Source organism: Delphinus delphis, chromosome 11 (assembly GCF_949987515.2).
Source record: "Delphinus delphis chromosome 11, mDelDel1.2, whole genome shotgun sequence".
In the NCBI taxonomy this organism is placed as follows: Eukaryota; Metazoa; Chordata; class Mammalia; order Artiodactyla; family Delphinidae; genus Delphinus; species Delphinus delphis.
The window spans coordinates 12,016,740-12,044,376 of NC_082693.1; the positions used below are offsets into that span (position 1 = coordinate 12,016,740).

General features: G+C 37.1%; 2 protein-coding genes across 2 annotated transcripts; both read right to left on the reverse strand.

The window, feature by feature from the left end:
• Positions 1-1,711: 1,711 nt before the first annotated feature.
• WBP11 (WW domain binding protein 11) lies at positions 1,712-16,991 on the reverse strand. The gene is made up of 12 exons (XM_060024330.1): positions 16,851-16,991; positions 14,978-15,104; positions 14,427-14,458; positions 13,469-13,562; positions 10,435-10,631; positions 9,170-9,303; positions 8,761-8,960; positions 7,974-8,165; positions 5,903-6,007; positions 5,213-5,503; positions 3,893-4,075; positions 1,712-2,721 (listed from the first exon to the last, which is right to left on the reverse strand). Exons 2-12 carry the CDS (start codon positions 15,039-15,041, stop codon positions 2,288-2,290), a joined length of 1,926 nt encoding a protein of 641 aa, XP_059880313.1. The 5' UTR covers positions 15,042-15,104; positions 16,851-16,991; the 3' UTR covers positions 1,712-2,287.
• A 2,672-nt stretch (positions 16,992-19,663) lies between these two features.
• On the reverse strand, positions 19,664-20,341 carry SMCO3 (single-pass membrane protein with coiled-coil domains 3). Its single transcript, XM_060026123.1, has one exon. The coding sequence runs from the start codon at positions 20,339-20,341 to the stop codon at positions 19,664-19,666; it is 678 nt and encodes a 225-aa protein (XP_059882106.1).
• Between the last annotated feature and the right edge of the window lie 7,296 nt (positions 20,342-27,637).

The following is a 27,637-nucleotide window of genomic DNA, read 5'->3' on the forward strand; positions in this document are numbered from 1 at the left end:
ATTGCTAACAAACACATGAAAGGATGCTCAACATCACTAATCATTAGAGAAATGCAAATGAAAACCACAATGAGGTATCACCTCACACCGGTCAGAATGGCCATCACCAAAAAATCTACAATTAATGCTGGAGAGGGTGTGGAGAAAATGGAAACCTCTTGCACTGTTGACGGGAATGTAAACTGATACAGCCACTATGGAGAACATATGGAGAGTCCTTAAAAAACTAAAAATGGAACTACCATATGACCCAGCAAGCCCACTACTGAGCATATTCCATGAGAAAACCATAATTCAAAGAGTCATGTACCACAATGTTCATTGCAGCACTATTTACAATAGCCAGGACATGGAAACAACCTAAGTGTCCATCAACAGATGAACGGATAAAGATGTGGCACATATATACAGTGGAATATTATTCAGCCATAAAAAGAAACAAAATTGAGTCACTTGTAGGGAGGTGAATGGACCTAGAGTCTGTCATACAGAGTGAAGTAAGTCAGAAAGAGAAAAACAAATACTGCATGCTAACACATATATATGGAATCTAAAAAAAAAAAAAAAAAAAAAAAGGTTCTCATGAACCTAGGGGCAGAACAGGAAAAAAGATGCAGACGTAGAGAATGGAGTTGAGGACACAGAGAGTGGGAAGGGTAAACTGGGATGAAGTGAGAGCGTAGTGTTGATATATACACACTACCAAATGTAAAACAGCTAGTGGGAAGCAGCCACATAGCACAGGGATATCAGCTCGGTGCTTTGTGACCACCTAGAGGGGTGGCATAGGGAGGGTGGGAGGGAGACGTAAGGGGGAGGGGATATGGGGATATATGTATGCGTATGGCTGATTCACGCTGTTATACAGCGGAAACTAGCACAACATTGTGAAGCAATTATACTCCAATAATGATGTTTAAAAAAAAATAAAAGAATTGACACTACATATTAGAAGCTAAAATCAATAAAAGCAAAAAACTGGGGTGACTACTAAGTGGACAGAAAAAAAAAAAGAAAAAAGATACAACGGGAAAGTAAGACCAGGTATGTCTAGCCTAAACGCAATGCATAGATTGTCTCACTGTGTGTATACATATGGTGTGTGTCTTCGTGTATGAAATACACACTATGGGTGCCTGGATAAATCACACGAGCCCTTTAGTTCCAATACCTGCCTCTGTAAAATGGGGAAAATACCTCCCCAGGATTACTGGATAGGTATTAGTTATTAAAACACTTCGTAAAGAAAGCATCAATGCAAATTAAAAGTGTTAAACATTCTCATTCATTTTCTGTGCTTCTAATAATAAAGGCTCATATAAATGACAAATTCAAAAAAGAAAAAGTAGCAGCCTTTTCTGACTGATAGTTTAGAAATGATTTAAAAGAACCTTTTGCCATTCACTAGTATCAGTTCACAAAGCTCTGGAGAAGAAAGTAATCTTTGAGAAGACGACTCATCTTTTTAGCAATATATAAACCCTCTCAATTTCTCCAAAGCTAACATATAATAAACCTAAAGGAAAGTAATTATCTCTTCTTCATCCTTTAAAATTTAAAACTTAACATGTTAACCACGTTTTCAATAAAATTCTCATTCCATACCAGAAATGGTAGTTCCTTAAACCCAAGTTTTAAATACTTGCTTCTTTTCTGCCCATAAAACAGATATTATGTTTATACGTTATCAGTAACACAGAGGATGTCTTGGTGTAGAACATTTATTTATTTATTCCATGAAACACTTAAAGTTTAGGTCAGTGGGAAATAATTTTAATCAAAGAATTGTACATTTTCTTCCCACATATCTTGCTTTGTATTAGGAAATGACATTGTGACCCATTTCACTACAATATTACAAAATATTTACAAGAAAACATTAAAAATAACTCAAACATGAAAGGCAAGATGGGGTGAAATAAACTGGTTTTTTAGAAATCTCTACTCCAGTGCCCACAGCACACGAGAATCAAAACAAATAAGTAACAAAGATCCCCTTGATGACAAGTTTCCAAGGAACTGGAGTAGGGGAAGAAGTGGGATGAAAATGGTGGTATGAAAGGGGATGGATGTTAGCAGCACTGCTTCAATAACCAATCTATTTTGAATGAAATACCCTCTTTTATATGCAGTAAATTCTGAACAAGGCTAAACTTTAGGATATTCCTTGAACTGAAATTAAAAATACCCTGACAGTGAAAGTGGCTCTTTCACCTAAGTTGAATAAGGGCCTCTCTCTCCATGAACCACTGATGTGAACAGAAGCCTGTTCTAGCATCAAAAGCTGTCACAGCAGCCCTTCCATCTCTTTCATGAATGCTTCATAAACATCATCCTTAGTTTGTACTGAGACGGGAACAGATGGACCGGATTTGGGGGCTGCTTTGGCAAGAGGCACAGCAGAATCATCCTCTGACTTTCTCTGGGGAGTAGCAGTAGCCCCTTTATTCTCCCGACGTACCCTCAGTGCGGTGGGCACAAATCGAGTAATCTCTGCCTTGGGATTAGTGATCTGTGGCTTGGCACTGATGGTTGCTGTGGCTTTCTTCTCAATGGTGGCTGCACTTGTATCATCCGCCTTGGGTCGCTGGATCAAGTTGGGTGGAGCACTTAAAACCCCCGGGTTCGGCAAAGGAGCTGGTGGGAAAAGCCCAGGTGGGGCAGGTCCAAGTGGAGGCACCAAAGGTGGGCGCATCATGCCAGGACGAGGTGGAGGGATACCTAAATGAAGGAGAAAACGGGCAGATGAATACCACAAGGATAAAATTTAACTACTATTAAGGATGTTAAAAACATAGGTTGACAATTTTTTTAAATGGAAAATTTATAGAAAATAAATCATGTTGTTTGCTATTTGAAACTCAGGAATATATTCTGATAGTAAAGAATATCTTTTATAAAACAGTATTCACCTTCTGTTTGTATCCCTGTACTTATGTTTTTTCCTCTCTCAGTAATGTGCTCCTTTAAACTTATAAAGTAAAATTAACAACATCAACTGGTTTCAAATATGATCTCAAATTGTCAAATCTGAAATTTGACAGCCCAAGATTCTATTCTACCTGTAGATCGCAGATGCTATCAGAACGAAGGTTGGGGATTTGATTCCCATCCGTTATTTACTGATTTGCACAACACTTCTCCCCCTCAAAAGGTAACTCAATGGATAGGAAATATAATTTTAACCCTGGGATGAGAAAATCTAATCACAAAATGTCACCATTACTGGAAAAGAATTCACGTCTTATTGTTGGCTCAGACATACCATCATCATTTACCAGGAAGTGCAGATTTAATTTCTCCAAATGCCTCTTCTAAGATTGTGATTATAAAATACCAAATTTCATCAAACCTAAGATGCTATTGCTTATACAGACTCATAATTATTCCAAATACCACTGAGAGAGAGAAAAAAAGTTCAAGTCCAAGCTGAGGAGCTTAAAAGGAGACCTTCACATTAAACTGAGACAGTCAGTGTAGTAAACCATACATACCTGTCACATCTAAGGAGATCACAAGGAAATTTGCATATCTAACCTTGATACTGGGTAAAGAGAATGGAAAAAAACATCTCCCTTGTGATTGTAAACTCAACTGATACTCATGCAGATGTATGGCATGACTTCACAATTCTAAGTGTAGTCCTAAAAAAAAAGTCTTAAATGAAGAATTTAATCCAAAGTGTTCTCTGGGTGGAAAAAGTCCCTCATGTGATAGGTAGAATCAAAGGCAAATACCATCTGGAAGAACTCAACTTCAATCTACGCCAAAAGCAAATAAAAACCACTATTTTAAGATACCCCTTGATTTCAGGATATTGAAATGTGAAAATGTCTTAGAGCAAATGAGATATATAGTAGACAAGTTTTTGTCATAGAAATCAATGCCTCACCTGGAGGTGCAGGGGGAGGTAGCCTGGGTGGGGGTCCCCGAGGAGGAGGGCCAGGAGGCAGACCTGGAGGTGGACCAGGGGGAGGGCCAGGGGGTCGACCTGGTGGTGGTCCTGGAGGTAAAAGTCGGGGTAAAGGCCCTCGGAGCCCTGGCATTCCGGGTGGTCTCAGGAATGGAGGAGCTCCTAAAAAGAGAAAAGTGATTAGTTAATGTCAAACAAATATATTCGAAGTAGTAACTGCGGTATAAGGTGACTGAGATTTAGTTTAACTTATCACGTTAACCTGAAATCAGGTAACTTCAACATTTATTATGGACCATTTCTCTTTATTTCCCAGCACTGACAAAATCACAGCTCTGCTGGGCTGGAAATATATGAAGATGAGACTTCTTAAATGGTTCCAATATAAGCTGAAAATGGAATATAGAGCAGGGTGCTTTAAGGATCCCCTGAAACTCATTAAGATATACAGACAAAGACCACTGAGAATGTCATAAGAAAGGTAATTTTGCTTTGCACCAATCAGAAGAGGATGAATTCAACTGAAGATTTAATTGGCTGACTACAGGATGAAGGACTAAAATCATAATTAGCCAACAAGTTTTACATGTTGTTTCAAATTGTAAATAAACTTTTTTAAACTTTTAAGCCAAAGACTTGATTAACACTGATGACTCTGTCTCTAACTATAATGATTACACTGATATCCAAAAACTCCCAACCAAAGAAGGATACACAACAGTATTTACTGTGCTCTAGTCCTGCTTGCTACCAACTCAGAACTGGGTCAACTTGTCATATTAAAAAGTAATACTGGGCTTCCCTGGTGGCGCAGTGGTTGAGAGTCCGCCTGTGGATGCAGGGGACATGGGTTCGTGCCCCGGTCTGGGAAGATCCCACGTGCCGCGGAGCGGCTGGGCCCGTGAGCCATGGCCGCTGAGCCTGCACGTCCGGAGCCTGTGCTCCGCAATGGGAGAGGCCACAACAGTGAGAGGCCCGTGTACCGCAAAACAAACCAAAAAAAAAACTAATACTAAAGAAACTCCCAGTTACATACTCCAGGTTTCTGCCGACTAAAATCAGAACTAACCCTGAAAAAGGAAGAGCTTTGGAGAAAAAGATGGCTGTCAGAAGCACTATGACTTGCAAACAATGTTGTAGGAATGAGCAAGTTGTGCTTATCCTTTGAGAATCTTGACTTCTTAGGGAATTACACGAGGAGGAAACAAGAAATCATCAACACTAATGATGTATATTTTTTGAAATAACTTCATTTTAACCACATTTAGACTTATTTATTTACAACGTGTAAGTACTTACCTGGAGGTGGTCCAGGAGGAAGGCCTGTAGGTGGTCCAGGTGGCCGTAAAGGTGGAGCAGGTGGTGGTCCAAGAGGAGGTGGTCCTGGCATGGGAGGTGCTTGTATCTGAGAAGGAGGAACAGACTGTGGAGGAGCCTGCTGCTGTGAAGCAGCAGAAGATGTGCCATCAGACAGAGATTCCTCCTTATGCTGTTTCTGTGACTGCTTTTCTGCTTCAGAATCATCAGAATCTTCATCATCGTCTTCTGAAAATTCCTCTACTTCTCGTCCCTCCTCAGGGATTTCCTGACCTGAAAGAAATTTTAAACCAGGCACATGGAGTTGACTCATTTCTTACAGCCTGTAAAACAGCGATGCCTGAAACACATGCTCAATAAATGCTTTCTTAAAATTAACAATCAAGTCTTCTTCAATAAAATACTTAGATAACGCAAGAATAAAATAGTATTCTACTTATCCATGCTAGTGTAGCAGAGTGGAATGAGCCCAAGTTTTAGAACAAGACAGACCTGAACTTAAATGCCAGTCCAACTACTTACTAGTCATGTAACTTTGGGCAGCTGAACCTTGACTTTTGAAAAACAAGGATTTATTACTTGATTGCTGACATATTAAATAGGAAAATATATGTAAAGCAACCGGCAGGAGGAAATACCAAAAGGTGATTCGCTGTTCTTTCCCTGCCTTACCTGCCATTCGAAGCATCATGGCTTGAAGAGGAGTCAGCTCCTTCATGTTCTTCTTCTTCTTCCTCCTTGATTTCCCAGGCATATCTGCAAATCGCACACTCAGACCTGAAGGGTCAGAGAAGGGAGAATGGAGTGGATTGGGATCAACAAAATTCAGTATATGCTTACTATAAGACAAACGCTATAAAGTACTAGATATAATTGCTTCCCACTACTTGGCAGAGAGACATAGCCATATTAAAGATAGTAAATCAAATGCCAACTGATGGTAAATATATGCTACAGTGATTTCAAAGTTACAAATTTAAAAAATTTAAAGAATGCTATTAACATCTTTATGCCAATAAAATCAAACACCCAGATTAAAATAATAGATGATTTTCTAGAAAAATATAAATTACTTATAATTGGTCAAAGAAGTGATAAGATCAGAACATAAAAAATTAAAATGGTAGTCAAAGAGCAAGCCCCTCAAAGGCACCTGGCCCAAATAATTTTACGAGAAAATTCAGCCAAACGTTAAGTTACAGAAATTTACTGTAAAAGGGCACAGGAAAAGACGGAATGCTACCCACAACTTGAAGCTAGCATAACCCTAATACCAAAACTAACCTGCTGGCCAACATAAAATACAAGCAAATTGAATTCAATAGTGTTTTAAAAGAAAAATACATCATAAACATGCAGCATTGGTCCCAGAAATGCAAAATGGTTTAACATTAGAAAAGCCATGAATATAATTCATTACAATAAACAACTGAAAGAAAAATAATAACATCCCAACAGATACTTACGAAGTATTTATAATAAAAACTCTTAGCAAACTTAGACTAGAAGGAAACTTCTCGACCTGACAAGGGCTCTCCACTAGACACCTAAACATGCTAAATGGTGCAGTATTAGGAGCGTTCTTATTCTTAGACGGTAAACATTTACAGGAGGATAGAAGTTCCACGTGGGCAGGGCTTCAGCATTATTTACTCTGCATCCTTAGTGTCTAGAAAAATGCCTTGCATATAGTAGAAACTCAATTATTAGCTGAATGTCAAATTATAGTTAGGATAACCATTTCCAGCACATGTGCACTGATGAATATATATAAGAAAAACTAACTAGTAAAAACAAACAAAAAAAACTAGTTGGCTGAAAAAAAGGAAGATGAGGCAAATGATCGCAGTCTAGAGAAAAAAAGAACTGCTGTGGCTCTAGCAACTTTCTATTGATATTTTAAAGTACTAGGTCCTACCTTAAGTGTCCTCTATCATTTTTCATTACCAGCTCTATCCACCCCTTTAAACTAGCTTTCTGGTTTGCAATAATGATTCTTAAGAAATATCAGGAGAAAAATTTATCATTATTAATACTAATATCAGTAGTATTGCTAATATATACTGTGTTGCAGCCTGCAAAAACAATTACCAAAGAAGCTCCAAGACTACTGAAATGTGACAAACTATACATTTTGTAAATTTTCTTGATGAATGCCATAGCTTCTTTCTAAAAGTATATGTAACTCAGTCTGAATTTATCATAATCAAACAAACACATAACACACATTATAAGTATGACATGTTTCCATTAAATCATGACTCTACTCACAGGTGTACCTTTATGTTAACTATGGTTCTCGTTCATGTAAGATACCACGAGCACAGAAAATTTAAAGGGCTTTGAATGTAGATATTTAAACAGACTCATTAAAAACCATGTGGTTTTCTTGATACAATTATGTGGTTATTCTCTCTTTCCTATACATATCCATGACAGAACATCTTTATGCTGTTGAATAGCTAAGAATAGCTATCTTTTTCCCCAAAAGTGGACTTTACCACATAGGCTTTTTTTTTAAATTACATATACTGCTTAGATTTTTTTTCCCCCTCATAATTATCCATCTAGTACTTATTATGTGTCAACAACTTTGAGATTTTAGAAATATAAAGATGAATAAAGCATTGATCCCTCCTTTCAAGGACCTCACAATTGCCTTCACAGATCCATTAATAAATCAGGACCTTAGGCTTGTGTGCTTCTTATTGATCAATATCATGGAATTTTCATCTGCACATACCTGACTTCTTTTCTTCATTGTTTTCTCTCTCATTATCATCACGGTGCACAAATTCATCCCCTTCACTTTCTCCATCTGATCTGTCAGTGTCGCTGTCATCAGTACTGTCGTCATGCTTATCCTGATCCATGTCTTCGGGATAGCCGTCATCTTCACTGGTGCTGGAAACATCATCATCATGACCCCGTTGAGCTGAAAAGGGAGGAGGAAGCCGGGAACAAGTTATACATGTGGATCCTCCACTACATGGCACCCCCAAATACAGAAAATCAGGCTATTTAACTCAAAATAATTTGTTTTAAAAATTTCTATGTATGATCTCAGCTATTCATATAGTCTGACAATATTTTCACTTGACAATCGTTTTAAATTCTTTTTGATATGTAAGATTTTTTTCTAAAAGGTTCAAATTTGAAAACAAATTCTACTTAGAAGGTTACAGACAGACATGCACATACACAATCACTGTGACTGGATACAACGATGCTCTAGTCTGATGATGATAAAGCTGAAAGGGAAGCGGGTATCCAAGCTATCCAGGTCTTAAGGAATTGATGGTAAGAGAGTGACATCTTCAAGAAGTCTAATTTAAAACACAACAAACATTTCCATACTTCCTTATGCATGCTGCTTTTACTTGGGTAGATTCTATGATTTATCCATCTGTTGGTATGTACATGCTATCCTCATTTATTTCCCAAGCTCTGAGGGTGGTGAACAAGATGGTTCCACAGCCAACATAAAAAATGATAGTGGAAAGGTTCTAAGAGCAAAAGGAACTCCTTACCAAGTTCGGGACTATATAACATGTCTTCATCTCGCCTACGAGGGGGAAGATCTAGGGCAAAGCCCACTTTACGGCCATACATTTGCAAGACTTGAGGAGGAGGTGGACCAGGGGGAGGACCAGGAGGCTTCCTGCCAGGGGGCAAACGTGGAACACCATGTCCAAGAAGAGGAAGTATAGAAACTGCCCGAGTTGGAGGTCTGTAAAGAAAATGTACAGTAATCACATTAATGAGGTATCTACTTCCTCTTCTGAACAATTTTCAAAGGATTTCTCATTTCATAGCTAATCAAATGAGGAACTGCTTACATCCCCACTGTCCTTTGTTTCCCACTGCATTAATTTTGGCACAGGACAGTCAAGAGACGCTTCTACTACACGCTGTTTGACTCTGTTACCACTTCCTTACCCATAGGCTGAAGTCTTCTTAAGGATGGAGGGCGGCTGGGCGCCAGGAAGTGGAATGTCCTGGATCAGGATGTTGGAAGGTGCATGCGGCATATCTGGCAAAGGAATGCTCTCCACCTCCACATGCTGCGCATTCTGAAACAGGGAGAATCTTTCAATAGATAAGAGTAATCCCCAAACTCAACACTAAAAATTCAACATCAGAACCTGGATTTGCTTTCCACCTAACACAAATATCATGAAAAACAAGAATACAAAGCTGCAAGTCAACATTGCTAAAGACTGCCAATCAACTGAAACTTCAGAATAATATATATTCAGTGGTAGAGCGTGGGCTCTAAAATTAGTCTGCCTTTGCTGAATTTCTGTCACATATGAGCTGTATGACTTTAGCAAGTTACCTTAGCTTCCTTATCTGTAAAATGGGACCCATACTAGCTACTTTACCAAAATTATACCATTTGTTTTTTTTTTCATTTTTATTTTGAGGCAAAATTTACAATGAAATGTACAAATCCAATGAGTTCTGACAAATGCATATACCTCATACTCCCTCCCAATCAATCCCTAACACTGTCCCAAGGCAACCACTGATACAAAATCTTTCCTCCATAAATTAGTTTTGCCTGGTGTTCAGTGGAATCATAACCATGAAGAAAGGATCGCATGTTTTTGAGATTTATCCATTAAAAAAATGTGTTTAGGGCTTCCCTGGTGGCGCAGTGGTTGAGAGTCCGCCTGCCTATGCTGGGGACACGGGTTCGCGCCCTGGTCCGGGAAGATCCCACATGCCGTGGAGCGGCTGGGCCCGTGAGCCATGGCCGCTGAGCCTGCGCGTCCAGAGCCTGTTGCTCCACAACGGGAGAGGCCACAACAGTGAGAGGCCCGCGTACAGCAAAAAAATAAAAAAAAAAAAAAAAAAAAAATGTGTTTAAATCTCATGTTGTTTTGAGTATCAGTTGATCATTCCTTTTTATGATTGAGTAGTATTCCATTTTATGAATATATAACAGCTGATCCATGATCTTCTTCATGGGCAGCTGGGCTGTTTCCACTCTTCAGCTATTACTGTACTGGCGGGTAGATCAACTTCTCTTGTATAAATACACAGATTTATATTTGCTGGCTCATGGGGTAGGTGTATGTTTAGTTGACAAGAAACTGCCAAGAGGAGGTGGTTCAACACGATCAGGTCTCCCATGAACAACTTTAAGAGCAGATCTAAACATAAAGTTTTAGTTTAGCTCTGAAAAGAAACTTGATTACCTTGACAGCATCAAAATATTGGCTAAGTTGAGCCCTCTTCTGTTCATATTCTACTTCTAGCTTTCTCAATTCTTTGTAAATATCTGGATTCTCTTTCTCATAGAGTCGTAAAATACGTTCAAAGGTTTCACGTAGCTTTTTACGCTTGTCTTTCAGCACTTTCTCATTTAACTGTGGCTGTTGCACTGGGTTAAACTCTGAGAGAAAAGAGCAGATTATGAAATTAAATACAAAAAAGTCACTTTGTCTAGGTATCAATAGGCTATATCATTTAATAAAAATCTCCTTATATGTTAAAACTTTTCAAAAGGATCCAGACACCAGATATATTCTTGTCAAAAGAAATGCACTATTTATTAAAATTCCACCCCTTTAAGAAGCCCATTAATTTTACTTCCTTTTCTAAGAAATGTCACCTAATTGACTTTATCATCATTGTAATAAAAATCAATTTTCACTCCTCTATGCTAACAACCTGATATAGTGAAGCTTCAGTCAGACAAACCTGGGTTTACATGCTACACTGGCTCTGTCATTTAATTCTGAGATCTCTGGCATTTTACTTGAATTCTCTGATCTTCAGCTTCTTCATCTGGAAAATGGAGACATCAACTACTTCACAATCAAGCTCTGATGATCAAATGAGAACACAAATAAAATATCCAGTGGTGTCTGGCTTACCACTCAACTGTTACTTTTATATGGGTTAGTATTCCTTTTTAGCTACCATATAAGCCTTTCTCTCCCATGTGTTCAACATGGGCCTTAATTTCAGGTCCCTAAAAGGGACCAAGAGAGATTAGCACAGGACTCCCAGGCCTGCCTAGTCAACCATACCTGCCTCCCTCCATCCCCCTTGCCAGTAACTGACTCAGAGATTAATCGGCATACGATCCAAATTGGGACCAGATCCTCCTCTGAGATTTTAAATATGGGAGAGAGAAGCTCTCACAAGCAGGAATGAAATAAAACTAGAGCAGTCTATGGCCTCATCTCTCAACCACCACTAATTCCACACACATATTCCACCTTCTATACCAAGAAATTCACTAGCAGTATGCTGACAGAGAGTGGTCAGACAGATGGACAGTCTTGCTAATGATATCTGGGTTTTTGAGACAAGCTTCCCTCCAGAATCTCCCAATTATGGGAGTCAAGGTATACTTTTTTCTGCTTAATTTGTATTGAGTTTTATAAATTGTAATTAGAGCTCTGATGAATAGTGTTCCTTCCTTGTTCTTAAAAGAATCACAAGCTTAATTGTCATCTTTCTTAAATCCTATTAACTTAACCTTGATGACTTACTCAAAACTAGAAGTATGGCCTCAAACCACACTATTCCTAGTGTGATTAATGAAAGTGCTAAATGCTTGACTTTAAATCCCAGCTCTGCCACTTCCTAACAGTATAACCTTGAGAAAGGTACATAACGTCTCTGTGCCTGAGTTTCCTCATCTGTAAAATAGGGGCAATACACCTACCCAAAACAGTTGTCATGAAGATTAAATGAAAACGTGGGGAAAAAACCTGGTATGTAACAAGGTAAGAGCTCAATAAACCTCAGTTATTACTATACAATTTGGGGTCATTCAGTAGGTAATATCCTGACATCCTAGGGCTAGGAACTGTCCCTACCAATATTTAGAACAGGCAACAAGTGGAATCAGTTATAGCTGAACTGGGAAAGACGCGAGATGACACAGCCTGACCCAGAACTCTTGCCCAGGCTGGCTGCAGAGGCTCTGCCACATTATTTCAGAAAGCTTGTAATACCATAACCCCACATAACTGGATTTTTTGAACCCCATTTAATGCATCATTGAGAAGTTCCACTGTATCTCTTTTACTCACTATCTCTGTTTTTTAGGCAAACCACCAAACTTGTTTGGAAACCTTTGTAAACAAAACTTGTAAAGATCACTTTAACATGCAATTTAAAAAAAAAACGGCAGGGGGCAGAAGACAGAATTGGCAAAAATTTGACAGCTGAAAAGCATGGAGTTAGCTAGGCTATTTTATTTTTGGATGTTTGAAAGCTACTAAAAAAAAAGGAAAATGAAAAACTCCATGTTCTAAAGTTAAGAGAATGGGCTGAATATGGAATCCATTTTGTGACTCGTCCTCTGTATTAATTATAACTACCTAAAGCCACTTTGCACCATTCTGACTCCTACTTTTACTTAATTGTATAATGTTCTGTTAAAAATACTTTCTAGGATTTTTTCCCTCACATACCTGCAAGTATAAAGTATATAAATAAGGGAAGTAAAGGTTGATTAAATATGTTATAGGATCTTTGGAACTTGGTAAAACTGCATTCTATTTTGAAGAGGTTTTGGTTAAACTAAAGAAACTTTTTTGTAAGTTAGGATAAAACTTCCAATGGCAGCATCACAGATGATTCTCAAGCAACTCAGATACAAGAAAAGACAACATGCAATTATTTCATGTGATTCCAGTTATGACAAAGCAGTGATATTGAAGATGCACATGATGAGACTGGATAAAATTATTCTGTTTAGTGTGAAAAAGGAAGAAATCCTAATACGATAGTTTTAAAATTTGATTTTAAGTATTTGATTTCTTCTATATCCTTACTAAGTGGTCAATTATCTTTGCATCTTCTCATTGGAAAAGATGGGAAATTGACTTATATTCATGGTGGTCCAATATTTAGATTTAAACGGTAGTTGCCAATATTAAAATACAAAACAAAAAAACCCCAAGGTGATTTCAAAATCCAGACTTAGTATTCTCTTAAAAAAATGAGCAAGCCAAACTGGGCTTTTGTTAACTTATAAAAAACAATTAGCTAAAGCTAAAGAATGGCTTCCCTCTCATTCTAGATGAGCTTTCCAGTTTGTAATAGCCCCTCACCCCACTGTTCTTCTAACTCTAAAACTAAATCTAAGCATCACATGCCATAAGCTTTTCTATATTTCTTGTGTCTGTGCTGTTTCACTCATTACCTGCCTGCCTCTATGTATCAGACTATTATCCCTGTTGTAAAATCCAGCCCTTTATAAATTCTTACCCATTTCATCCAATTTTTCCATGTCCCGGATAATTTGTTTGGGATCCTTCATCTTTAAAACTGCAGCTCGTACCATCATGCGCTGTTTTTTGTTCTTAGAAAAATGAAAAAAGAGCAGAATTTAAAGAAGCTGAACACTCCTGAGTTTTCGTTTCAATTTGTTTCAACAATCCATGTAAACTGAAGTTGAACTTCTCCTTGGTTTCTGATCACTTGTTTCAACCACCAGAAACAGAGTTATGTAATTAATTTCTTACTCCCCAAAATGTTTCAACTTCAGACAAAAAGATAAATGTTATTTATTAGAAGTGTTTTCTTAGGCAAGTATTTCTTTTTAACCTTGTGAGACTTAGCAGTTACTTAAGTATTTTAAGGGTTTTTTTTCTTAAAACAAAGTTTGCAGCTAAATTCTAAAATTATACATTAGAGAAAAATTTTGCAGAAATTTAATGTCAGCAATGAAACAAGAATAAACAGTTGAAAACTATTAAAAAACTAGGTTCTCTCAATGTGTTAAGGTATGATACTAAAAAGTAAACCCTTTCTTATTCTGGGGAAGCTTTTTGCCACAAACTCAACAACTACATAGTCAAGAAAATGGATGTACAAAGCTATCATCACATTTACTTCCATTCACTAACTCAGTGGCTTCTAACAAAGCAGTATGTTATAATAAATAGCAAAAGAGAATTATTTTTTTAAGTATTTATTTAAGTCACTGGGAAGGGTAATCAAATAAACCATGTTACAGTAACCCATCATGAGCTCATCTACAAAATTATTTCAGTTCAGTTTCTAAGTATAGTATTTTGGCTTAGTAAATCTTACGGTTTGTTATGAGAAGCATAAAATATCTTTTCTGGAAAATAACTGGAAATGTTTTCTAAATCCACTCATCTCAAATAACAAGATGTGCCAAACTACATTTATATCTAACAGGATGCTTCTGAAATCGTACCTTCTTTAATTCTCTCTTCCGAGCTTCTTTTCCTTAAGAGAGGGAGAGAGGAAGAATATAAAACTTTAAAATCCTGAACATTAGCATTTCCTCCAATTTAATACAGATTACTGTCGGAGGTTGCCCCGTGCACTGTAGGATATTTAGCAGCATTCTTGCCTCTACCCACTAGATGCCAATAGCACCCTTCCAATTATGTCAACCAAAAATGTCTCAAGACATTTTTAAGTTCCTTAAAAAATAACTATGAATCTGAAAAGATGTCATAAAATACTAAATAAGAACTTGCAAAACAGTTTGTTCAAAATTCCAAATACAAAGAGAATTGCCAATTCTACTTTGCAAGTCAATCAAATTAGAAACACGGGTACTAATTTTTTTCATGCTTAAAAGTTTTAATCATGTGCCCACTAGAACACTAGATAACTTTATACAACTGACACCTCCTAACACTGCTGATCTTGTAATTAAGAAATAATAAAGTACACTCCCTAAAGCTTACAGTTTTTACCACCCCTCTTCTTCATCATTCCACATTAATGGACACTTACTGGCTTGGTCTGTGGGGTTCATAAATTTTCCACTCTTGGTGGATGATGTAGATCTCCGTCCCATGTTGACAATTTGTGTGGTTTACTTGCTTGTTTAAAAAACAAAACAAAAACAAAACCTAAAAACCTGCAAAGACAAAAAAATAGCTTATTTTTCCTAGATTTACAAAATGTCTTCCTTTTTATATTTATAAAATTTTCTTCCTACCAATCTCTGAAAAGAAACTTTTATTATTAAGACCTTGTTCTTTCCCTAGTTTTGACTTTAGTGTGCAGGAAAGACAGCCTCAACTTCTCTAACCACAAAAAATTAGATTCCTATTATTATTTATAACATAATGGTAATGGGTCTGAAGACCACTATGAATATCATTAAGTCGTCAATTAACTTTCTTTTCTGGATCACAGCACTGACTCGTCAACTGAAAAAATCAATCAAAAAATGCCTCAACAATATGACATAAACCATGTAGATGAGAAGCCATTAGTTCTTTTCCTATATCCTCCCTTTATTTACATGTAGGTTGAAAAAGGAATAAAAAGGGAACAGGGTAATGATCTGGGCTCAACGACAAATAGCTCAGCCTTGCCTCTCTCCACGGTTTCTTGGCATGTATTCCCATCATCTCTAAGACAGTAAGAACTCATTAATTTAAGCCTATTTAATTCAGATTTAGTTCTAATTCAGATGCAATTCCTGACGCTCAAGCAGAAGCTTAAACCATAACTAAAAACACAAATATTCAAAATAAAGTATTGATATTATATGAGAGATCTTCTAAAAACATCAACATTAAGATATTTTATTAATAATGCCTACTTGACTCCTGATTTGTATTTTTTAAGGTAACCAAAAGGGATAACTGTGTTTGAGGGAACCTATTTTATAAATCAACATTTTAATTAACCGAAACACTACTATATCCCTTCTTCCTGTCATTCCAAATGAATGAGGTTTAGCTTTTTGATACTTGCTCTTTCCAATAATAAAGGGTGATAAATTTCCTTCCTTTTGAAAGCAGACACTTTTCAAGCGTGGGAAAGGTAAGATCATGAGGTAGATTTTTTAGCAGACCACAGAATTACACCTTCCCCTCATGAAGATTCTGCCAGGCAAGTTTATTGGTGAATGCGTCTTTCAGCAACTGTTCAACTGCCTTGCTTTCTGCTAAAAGCTTCCAAGCTGTTCCAGTGGCAACCGATTTGCCCTGTCAAGGGTTTCCTTCTCAGAAAAACCGGGAGCGAGGGAGAAGGAAGCGGAAACAAGCAAAATTAGCAGAAATAGAAGCTCTTACATCTTTGATGGCCTGGATCTTTTCTGCCTCCCTCTTTCAATTACCCTCAGGCCCGTGTTTTTAACCCTCCTCTCCCACACCTGAAACCTAGAATAGATACGAAGTACAGAAAATTTTTACAGAAGACACTGGAGTCTTAGTTTGCATGCACAGACTACTTTTCTATCTCAAAGCAGAGGTGATAGGGAAATCGGGTCACGGGGCTGTTCAGGGAAACTCTCAACAGTCAAAGAGGCTACAAAGGGACGGAGCCCAAGTCCACCATAGGAGCCAACAGCATTAGCAACTGCCAAAACCACAGCGACAGTTGACCCTGCCTCGAGGTGCAGGACATCAAGCCTAAGGCAACCAACCGGGCAACGTCAGGAGGCGGCACTGACCGACCCGGGCGAAGTCAGCCGCTTGACCGCTGGACGCCGCGCCGCCCCAGGGGATCCCCTAGTCCGCGATCGCGGAGACCCCAACTGCTGAGAAGAAGAGCAGGGCGGAAGGGCCTCGTGTCCCCGAGGCAACCGCGCGGGCCCCGGGAAGAGACGGGAAAGATGAAAAAACGGAGCGGAACGATCCCGCACACTCACACTTCTGCTGGGCTCCTGGGGCTATGAGAAGCGGGGAGGGGACGATTCTCGGCCTCTTTGACTTCGTAGGGCCCTTCACCTCTGCCTCTCAATCAGCCCACCAGCCCCCGCCATCTTGAAACCTCGCGCTCCTCCGCCATCCTTACGTCACTTCCTGTCCCTACGGGCCGAAGATCTCAGCGTTTCTTCGCCCTGGAACCATAGAGAGTAACCAAGAACTCCAGGACCAGAGTGTGTTCCGCTACAATACAGTACCGAATTGGTTGGTTATAGACTAAAAGCCCGCCTCCACTACGCAGTACAAGAGCTTCATGTGGATTGACACTTACCTAGCCCAATAAGAATATGAAAATGAAGCCGGGGGGGGGGATATATGATTGGCTGATGGGACCACTGTCCTACCTCGCCGCAGGCATTCTGACCTAATTTCCGGGAGCTCCATTTATTGAGACGCCAGAGGCCTGCGGATAACCGATAGGGAAATGTTTAGCGCTGTGCCTGTCACCTTGAATTGTGTATTGTAGGTTTTTTGTTTCCTTCATGACGTAAGCGCGTGCGATCTTTCGGGAGTTTCCGTTAGAAAACGAGTCCCCGGAAGATGCGCTTCGCTAGCGTGCCGTGCGCCTGGATGTTCAGTAGTTGTTTTTACACAAAGAATATTTGTAGACCTAAGCAATTAAGTGCCCGTGTTAGAATCCCAGAGTGCTAATCTACAGGATTAGTGTTTTTGAAGAGGAAATATGGGGATATTTGTACAATCAGTTTTAAATTTACGAGTGTGGAGGTTGGTTTATATTGGCTCTTTTAGTTTCTGGTCTTTTCACCCACCAAAAATCCTTTATGATGTCACCATACAAAGGGGATTATTCCCTTAGCTCTAATCTTCGTCCTTTCCTTATCTTTTATCTGCTCTTTAAGACTCTTTTCCCCCTAAAGGTGAGTTTAAACATTAAAAACATATCCGTACTATCACTTATAGGAAAATGTTAGATATAGGCCAATTCTTACTATCAGTTATAAATATTCCAAAATCTTGACGGAGGTATGTATTAATGTTTAGAAAATATTTAAATGTGGGCTTAACTGATAAGATTGATCCCTTACCTGAATTAACCTTTGTTTGAGAAAATTCTTGATTTGGTTTTAGACTGAATTCTGAGTCCCCAAGAGCAGTAACAAGATATAAGTTTATGAATCAGGTAATAAAAACAAAATAAAATTTAATTTTGAAGATGAACTAAATTGTGACATTTTGCAACTAATTTATAAAAGCAATGACAAGGTAAAGAAAAGACTACATTTGAAAAACTACAGTATTTCATGTAGCTTTTTAAGTTTTAAGATATGTTGAGCTTTAAAATTTAAAGACATTTCTTGTACTTGGATGCAAGAATCAACTGTAACGAACATTTTTGCATGAATGACTTTTTTTTTTTTACATCTTTATTGGAGTATAACTGCTTTACAATGGTGTGTTAGTTTCTGCTTTACAACAAAGTGAATCAGTTATACATATACATATGTTCCCATACCTCCTCCCTCTTGCGTCTCCCTCCCTCCCACCCTCCCCATCCCACCCCCACCACCCCAGGTGGTCACAAATCACTGAGCTGATCTCCCTATGCCATGCGGCTGCTTCCCACTAGCTATCTATTTTACGTTTGGTAGTGTATATATGTCCATGCCACTCTCTCGCTTTGTCAACATGAATGACTTTTAAAATAAATTTGTAAGTAGAACCTAGGAGTCTCAATGGGGAGTAATTGGTTGGTGAAGTATTTAGAAAACAAACACTTGGCATCTTCAGAAATTCAACTGAACCATTAGACCTCTGTAGCCTTGGGATTTTCCTGAAATTAGATAATTAATGAAATGGATCACCTAAAGTTTTATATAGCAAGGGAAGCTTTCTGCTAGTATTGAAAATAAAATTTCGCTTTTTTTAAAACTCATAAAGTAATAAATTACAACTTTCCTTTAAATGACAATTCTTAAAACAGTAAGTAGCAGTTTCTTCTCCTGCGTACTAAATTCATTTATATACCTGGGATTTGCTTGTTTGCTTGTTTTGAAAATGTTCCAAAGTGTTCAGACATTCACTTGAGGGATATTTAATCATCACACCACAGTTGGTCAGGGTTGATTGCAACTATAGAAACAACTTTTATCTTTTATAGTTTTAACTTTTCCCTCTTAAAGTTCCATCCAGATTACAGTGTGTAATTAGTAGAAGTTTACAGAACGATTGCCTCCTTTCATCGTTGACATAAATTGCTACAAACCATATTTCAGTCTCTTCCAACTTACAGAAAATTGGATTTAAACTGATGGTCAAAATTACAGTAGTATTTCTATTCCATTGGAAGGCTCAGTGTTTGCATGTGGGCAGAAGTTACTAAGTATGTCCCTTAGAACTAAATGATGTCTGAGCTGGTGGTAGAAGTGAAAGTCTGTGCATTCAATGCAAATTTGAAGGATTTTGACTGGGAATTAGAAAAGGAAAAGGTAACCCCTACACCTGCTGCTCTACAATAGCATTCACCCTAATGTTGATCTGTGGAGCACAGTGAGAAGACATACCAGGATGTAATCTTTTACTCACAGGGTCTAGCACCAACTGATCCAGACATTCATCGTTGATAGAAGACTCTCTAGAGTCATCTAGTTTTAGCATCTTTGAGTCCTCTTTCTGAGTTGTTTATGGTATTTATGTCTATTTGGAAGCTTATGGAAAATGAGCCTAATCAAAGAAGCAAAACACTATTATTGAGAAAGAAGCAGAAAAATATTCCAGTGGCAAATAAAGTAACTGTTTATTTCATTTGTTGTTTCACTGTGTTGGTGACCTCAATAATGGCATGATGATATTTTTCTGAGGCTGACTTGAATTCCACCAGATGCTTCTCATAACTTTTGATGGCTTCTTGAAGCTGTGTTTTCTCCACTGCTCCCAGGATGGCACGGAAGATCATATCTATGCCAAGGCCAAGAACAGCAACTCCTATGCTACCAAGGAGAGAAGCACCAATTTGAGCTAACACAGTGACCAACTTGTTAATTATGCCAGTTGTGATGTTTGAGCCCACGAGTTTAACAGCCACTGCACTGGCAGCAGAAGTAGCTTCTCCCAGGATGACTGAAATAACCTTTTGTACTATTGCAATTTTCTCGGTTTCTTTTTCCTTAATATCCTGAAGTTTTCTATAAAGGGTTGGCTCTAGTTTATCTTTTAGTGCTTCATCAACCTTTTGCAATTCTTTTTGGATTTTCATCATGGCTTGGATGATGATATCACAGTTTTCTTTGATGGTCGCATCTCTTTTCATTTCAATGGAGGCCAGCCTGCACCCTAAGTGCGTATTTAAAACCCCAATCAGCTTATTGGTGGCATGGAAGCTGTCAGATAAGCAGTCAAGGAGCTCCTGGTGAAGACGATTTACTTCTTGTCGCCTTTTTGGGTTCTCTGGGTAGAGGAAGTCACTTTGAGCCATATTTCAAATATGATCTCTGAAAAATACAATAGTAAATCTTTACTAGAAATCTTGAAAAATATCTGCTGGATGTATAGATTTGACCAGGAAATCTTTTACTTTATGAATAGCAGAGTAGTATGCTATCTAAGGAATTTCTCAGAAAACAAGTTTTTCAAAACAAGTTTTTGAAACTTGGAGTCAGTGTATGAATATATGGGTGACATAATGCAACTTGTTGATGCATTAATTATGGCATTAGATCTTGTGGAGGGGGGGAGATCCTAGATAGGAAAGATTTGTGTTTATCTAGCATCTGATTATTAATAAATGTGATTATTTCCAAGTAATATTTAATAACATATTTGAAATGGTTAGCTCTTGATTACCAGTGACCCTTAATTTCCTCAAACTCTAGTCACCACATTGAATACTCCAACCAGACTGATTTTTCTAATATTTGGAATTAAATTAGTAGGATCAGAAGAATATTAAGATCTCTGAGTTTACAGGGCAATAATTGCTAATTTTGTTTGTATACTCTATTATCTTAATTTACAATATTCAAAACACTCTTTATGTCTTTACAGGTCAATTATTTGCTCTCCAAACCTAAGAGGCATCCAAAGGCAACACATATAACTTTAGAATGTTTACCAAAAACTCCTCGTGATAACGGTTTATTTTCAAGGTTCCTTAGATTAAAATCTCACTTGGAGAGACAGTGGGCATCATGGAAGGGACAGGGCAGTTCTGACTATCTCTCTGGTTCTCCATTGGCAAAGCTTATAAATTAAATTATTTAGAATTGTCTATATTACACTTGACCATTATTCAGATACGCTAGAGTTAGTCTCAGAAAGAAGATAATGTCATTTCACAAAGGTATTAGGGAATAAGTAGCAAGAGTACATCACAGAATGAATAAAATAAACCTGGTGTTTGTAGCCTGCTTGTGTCTGTACTTTGGGCTCAGAGAAAGAAGGAATAAGCAACACCCTTCTGAGTGAATTTGGGTGAGAGTTTGAAGCTAGTGAGAACAATGTTCCTCAGTATGCACACCTGGAATAGGCTTACTATGTGCCTGACACTTGAATATTTCATTTGAATTCTTGGGAGAAAAGAAGGAGAAAATGGAGTCCTTTATACCTGTGTGGGATCTGGCTCCTCCTCTCTTTGTGTAAACAACATGCTAATTAATCTGGGCCCTGTCTTCCTAGGACCACTGTTCTTAGCCTAGATATTGGGAATCTCAGAAGCATGGGGGGAAGGAATGAAGATGTTTTCTCTCAAGAAAGTAAACATGAACATAACCTATCCTCCAAGTTATAAAGATACAGTTTGGAAATGGAAAGGGGAAAAATTTTGGAAATGGATTAGGAACATAATAATTTTTGCTCTTAATTTTAGGAAAATGCACTAGTACCCCTGGTGGAATAAATTGTATCAATGGTCAGAAATTCATTTTTATCTTTGATTTAGATACAGTACACACACACACACACACACACACACACACACACACACACGTGACAGATACAAATGTCCACAAATTAGAATATATCTCAATTCATTTAAAGAAATTGTTTGTGAAAGGATTATTAAATATTCCACAAACTCACCATTGGGTTGGAAACTGCAATTTGATAACCACAAATTGGGACTTTGATTTTCGCTTTTTTCTCCTAGAAATTTTACGTTAAACTGTTTTCTTTTTTGGTTCCTAGTTTTCAGATCTTATCATGAAGTGAAAACTCCAGTTTCTGACTTTGAATTTAGAAGATCACCAACTACATCCCCATCCAGATATTTAGGTGAGAGGAGTCTTTCTTACCCTGAAAAAGTGGGAAATTTCTCTAAAAGCTGTCATATGCTGTTATCTGAAGGCATGGCTTTTAGAAAAGATGTGTGGTTCTATTTACCTCAGGATAAACACATGGAGAGATGAACCTTCCTCCTTGATGGGAGGTTGAATGTTTCCAAGTGGTCACTTCCTTCCTAATTAATTCATTGTTTTAACACAACTTGACAAATTAATCATAAAATACATCTGAAAGACTAAATAGGTGAGACTACTTACTTTTTTCAGGATAAGTAATGTTGGGACTTTTTCCTCCTCAAACATTAAAACAGTATAAAAACACAATATTAACAAGTATTGTATAGGTGCAAGAGTAGGTGGAATCATGGAACAAAATAGTCCCCAGAGAAGACACTTCTATACGTTTGACTTAACATATAATAAATGTAGAATCTGAAATCAATAGAAATTAGTATTCCATAAATGATCCTGGCATAATGGGCTAGCTTGTGGGGGATTAAACATTAATTTAAAAATATCAGTGTAACATATGTAAAAAAGATCAAATGATAAAATAGCTAGAAGAAAACAGATAATTTTCAAATGTATATGGAGGGCTTTATAAGCTTAAAACCAATGGGAAAAAGTCACACAAAAATTTGACTAACAAAGATGACCATGTAAGAAGGACTGAAAGCAAACTGGTTAAAATACAGGAATTATTAAAAAGTATTGGTTTCTAACTAGTCTTGTTATTAATACAGAAAACAGTCAGGTAAACATGCAAACAACTCTGAACAGACAGTAAAAGAAGAAATAGTAGTAATTAATTGATGAAAAGTTTCAGTCTTACCAGAAATCAAATACAGTACTTTTTCAGCTACAAAAGTAGTATTTTCTTTCCTTTACATACTCAAGCCCTTGCACATGCTCTTTTATACCCTTCTTCCTAGGTTGCAGATATCCATAATTTTGTGCCAATAACAAGTCTGAGTAAGAGATATCATGATGTGCTCAGAATTATTTTTCACATCTAACGAAAAAAGACTTATTTTTCTGAGTCAGGCTTACCTCCTTTTTTTTCTTCCTTGGGGAAGGGGACTGAGGGTTCCTTATGCAAAGAGATCTTCAGCAGCCCTGCCACCATACCTGCCCCAGTACTGAATACAGTTTAAAATTACTTCCATCTCAACAGTGAGATAAATGCTAGAGAATTAGGTGGAAGAGAGGTGGGGTTTGAAGGTGAAACCAATTAATTATGTTTGGGACAAGTGAAATTTGAAGAGCCCGATGAAGGAAGTAATTTAATAATTCAATAGCAATTTGCCTAATGGCGAGTAGTACTTTACTATTTATTATAAGGTAGTATGCTAGGCTCTGTAGAGCATACAGAAATGAAAGAGACATGGTCCCTGCTTTCATGAAATTTCTAATCTAGTTAGGAAGTTAAGACAGATTTAAAACTACAACATCAAGTTGAAAGCACTACGTCGTACAAAATTATAGATAGAGGTGGTGCTTGCCTTGTGCAAATTCAAATTTTAAAGAACTCACTTTGAAGTAAGACAGAGAAAGACAAATATCGTGTGATATCACTTATATGTGGAATCTAAAAAAAATGGTACAAATGAACTTAGTTACAAAACAGAAGTAGAGCCACAGATGTAGAAAACAATCTTATGGTTACCAGAGGAAAGTGGGGGATGGGGGGAGGGATAAACTGGGAGATTGGGATGGACATATATACACTACTATATATAAAATAGATAACTAATAAGCATCTACTGTATAGTACAGGGAACTCTGCTCAATACTCTGTAATAACCTGTATGGATAAAGAATCTAAAAAAGACTGGATATATGTATACATATAACCAATTCACTTTGCTGTACAGCAGAAACTAACACAACATTGTAAATCAACCGGACTCCAATAAAAATTAGGAAAACTAAAAACAAAACAAAAGAACTCATACTTTAATAATATTTACACTGGGGCCATGTGGAGACAGTCTGTCATCTAAGGAGGGTTAACAATTTGTACCTTTCCAATTGACGCTCTTAAATATGTGCTTGATACTTAGAGGAGAGGTTATACACCGCATGAAAAATCTTAGTTGGCAATGTGCAGCATTTCAGCTATTGCCCATGACAATTTAGTTCTGATGCTCGAATTGCTTACTTGTCTCAGCAAAACAAAAAAGGTCTGCAATTAGTTGGAGTCACCCTTCTTAAAGATCACAGTTGTTACTCAGGCATGGCTCAAGTGATGTCTTACCAGTGATATACAGTACTGTAGCTGAGAGGAGTTCTGGGCTATACACTGTCCTCTATCTTACTGCATTTTCAGGGCAGATCTTTTAAATATTAACTTGAAAGTTCAATCTTTTAAAATAATTTTAAAGTCATTTTAAAAAGTGACTTTTAAGAGGCCCGGCATCAGCAGGTAGCTAAGTGGTGTACTTAATCCAGCTCTGATCACCTGCACCTTTTGTATGGCAGTTGTGAACTTTCACACTATTTGTTATAACACGATAGTGCTCCCTGTTAGTGATGGGCAGTTACCATCCACTTCTGTACCGCCGAATTTGTGTGGCTATTTGAGCATTTTATTGTAGTGGTTCATGAAATAAGTTTTAAAGAGCCCTGGGGCAGCCTGATGGGGAATTGCTAGCCAGCAGGTGGAGTGCTTGGTCTCTGGCACGCCAGTTTCACCCCAGCCTTTGCTGAAGCAGCTATGCTTTCTTTGCTGCTCTATCTGGGCTGTGGGTGGAAAAAGTTTGTGTGATAAGCGAGTTCTTTTGCTAAAATAAAGTTAGGCTATCACATGTATTTTGGCTTGTTATTTTATTTAAAAAAAGGAAGTAAACAAATCTGGAAGCACTGATACTTGATCTGCTCATCTTAGGAACTTGGAATGAAAACAAAGACTAGCTTCAGATGGATTCTTATTGGACCTAACTCATCAATATTGTTGAAATAAGAAGTAAACGCTCATGATTAAAGAGCATATAAGAAATGGGAGAAATATACTGACGATTGTATCTGAAAGTTAAAGTTTATTTAATGATACTATACAGTTCTTTTAGTTTTTCAGGAAAGGAACCACCTTGCAAAATAAAAATGTATTGATCATCACATATGTAAATAAAAATTTCTCAGGATACTTTTGTGAATAACAGTACTGCATCGACTCTCAAGTGCTATAGGAATTTAAAGAGAAAATTTAATATGGAGGTCATTAGAGGCAGATTCATGGAGGAAGTGACAGGTGATTGTGCATTGATAGACGGTAGAGTTATAACATGATGAAATTAAAAGATTTGATAAAACAAAGTATTTTAAAATAAAAAGTTTATAGCAATGATATATAAACACTTTAATATGTAGGAGGAAAAACACCTATAAACCTACCATCTTGTTTTTCTTTTATTATTCCTTTCCAAAGTTTATTTAAATGCATAAGTATTTTTACCAAGTTGTAATAATAAGAAATAAAATTTCATCTTATATTAACTTACTTAAACACTTCCCCTATTTCTAGTTTTATAATTATTTTATTGGTTATATAAAATATATTTATATTTTATAAAGTATTTCATATATCTTTACCATAATTTAACAAATTCTTAATTGTTTCACTGTCTTAATATAAGTATTTTAATACACATAGTTCTTTTTTCACTCTTCAATTATCTGGATTATTTCCTCAGGATAAATTTCCAGAGGAAATTCAGATTATATAAATATACAATTTATGTAATCAATAGGAATAAAAATTTATATTACTTTTGCTATGTATTGCAAATGCATTCCAAAAACTTTTACACTGACATCAAAAATAAATTTTTACAGCAGGACACTGGGTGTGTTTCAAAGTCAAAGACAATTCTGTTAAATATTATTGGTTTGAGGAGCATAAGGTCAAACTGAAGAGCTCTTGCCATTGTGGAAATCCATCCTGAAAAAGTTAATGATGAAATGATACTGAGGTTTGCTTCCAAATAATCTAGAAGGCAGATTGGAGTAGCTTCATAGAGGTAATAAGATCAAACTTGTTTTGATAATTTTTGAAGCTGGGTTATGGGGGTGTGGGAGTTTATTATATTATTGTCTTTACTTCTGTGTATGTTTGAACTTTTCCCATAATAACAATTAAAAACAGAAAGAAAGAAAGAAAAAAAGAAAAACCATGACCCTGTCCAAGCTTCTGATGTTTGGTGATTAGTGCTCTCTAAGGTTTTACCTTTCTCCAATGTGTCTCTTGTCCTCACTACCCATATTTGGTCCAGCTATCCTGCAAGGTTCACTTATCTGGGAGTGTGGGTGTAGGGTATGGGTAAAGTCAGAAGCTTTTCAGGAGAAAATAACAGCTACTAACTAGTCCTGAGCTTCCTTCTTTAATTTAAATCAAAACCATGGCCTTTCATTAAAAAAAACAAGGTTGATCATGGTGTGATGGCACTCTGATATAAAGTCTTTAAAAGAATATTTCTGACCAGAAAGCAGAATATCTAGATCATTCACCAGCATTTATCAAATGTTCACTTGAGAAACCTCTGCCATATGCCTTGAGTAGACAATGTTCCTTGCCCTCAAGAAGATAGCAGTCTATTTGGAGACACACAGCAAAGGCCCAGTGATATTTAAATGTAATATAACTTATGAAGGAGCATAAGTGCTATACATTAACTAGAATTAGATCACACATTCATATTTTCGCAGATACTGGATGCTTAAATTAATGTTAAAGACATAAAAGGAAATGTTACATTCCATGTAAACAACACACATTCACACGGGGTCATTTCATCCTTATTCTTTTCTAAAATTGATGTCTTTACTACTATATCATCCCCTCTGAGTTAATTATATAAGCTGTTATTTTTCTTCTTTCTTGGTGTCTTCAGAGACATAAATGATCACCAGGAACATGTCACGGGATCCGCTTAAAAAAAGTTGTTTTGTTGATTTATTATAGTTATGACTAGGATTCAAGCCTGACCTGTTACTGCAAACACCCTTTAATATGGAGAAACAGAGTATTATATCAATACTGATAGAAATACCCATATTGCTTACCTTGCTGTGTTTCTGAGTTCAGTGGTCCCAGCAGTTGTTGGGGAGTATTGCTGCAGTGCTTTTTCATCTGGTTTCAACTGGATGTTTCTAATGGAATGTGATGACTTACAGGCTTTGCTAGTCTCTGCTGGGTCCCTCTGCCTGTCTGGTTCATCGACTGTTTCTGCATGGTTTAGGTCTCAGAATTCTTTTATTTTCTATATTAATATAAAATTGATATATATTAAGTAATATTAATTATAAGTGATAATTATAATAATTATTATAATAATTATAAGTAATTAGTAGTGCAATGGTAAAACATTAAAATTTTTGTTCTTTAATGGACTTTTTTGTTGTTGAAAAGTGCTATCCAACTGAGCTAATTCAATTCAGTAGACAAGATGCCTCTTTGATTGAAGCTGTCAGATTTTGGGTTCCCATCATGTCAACTT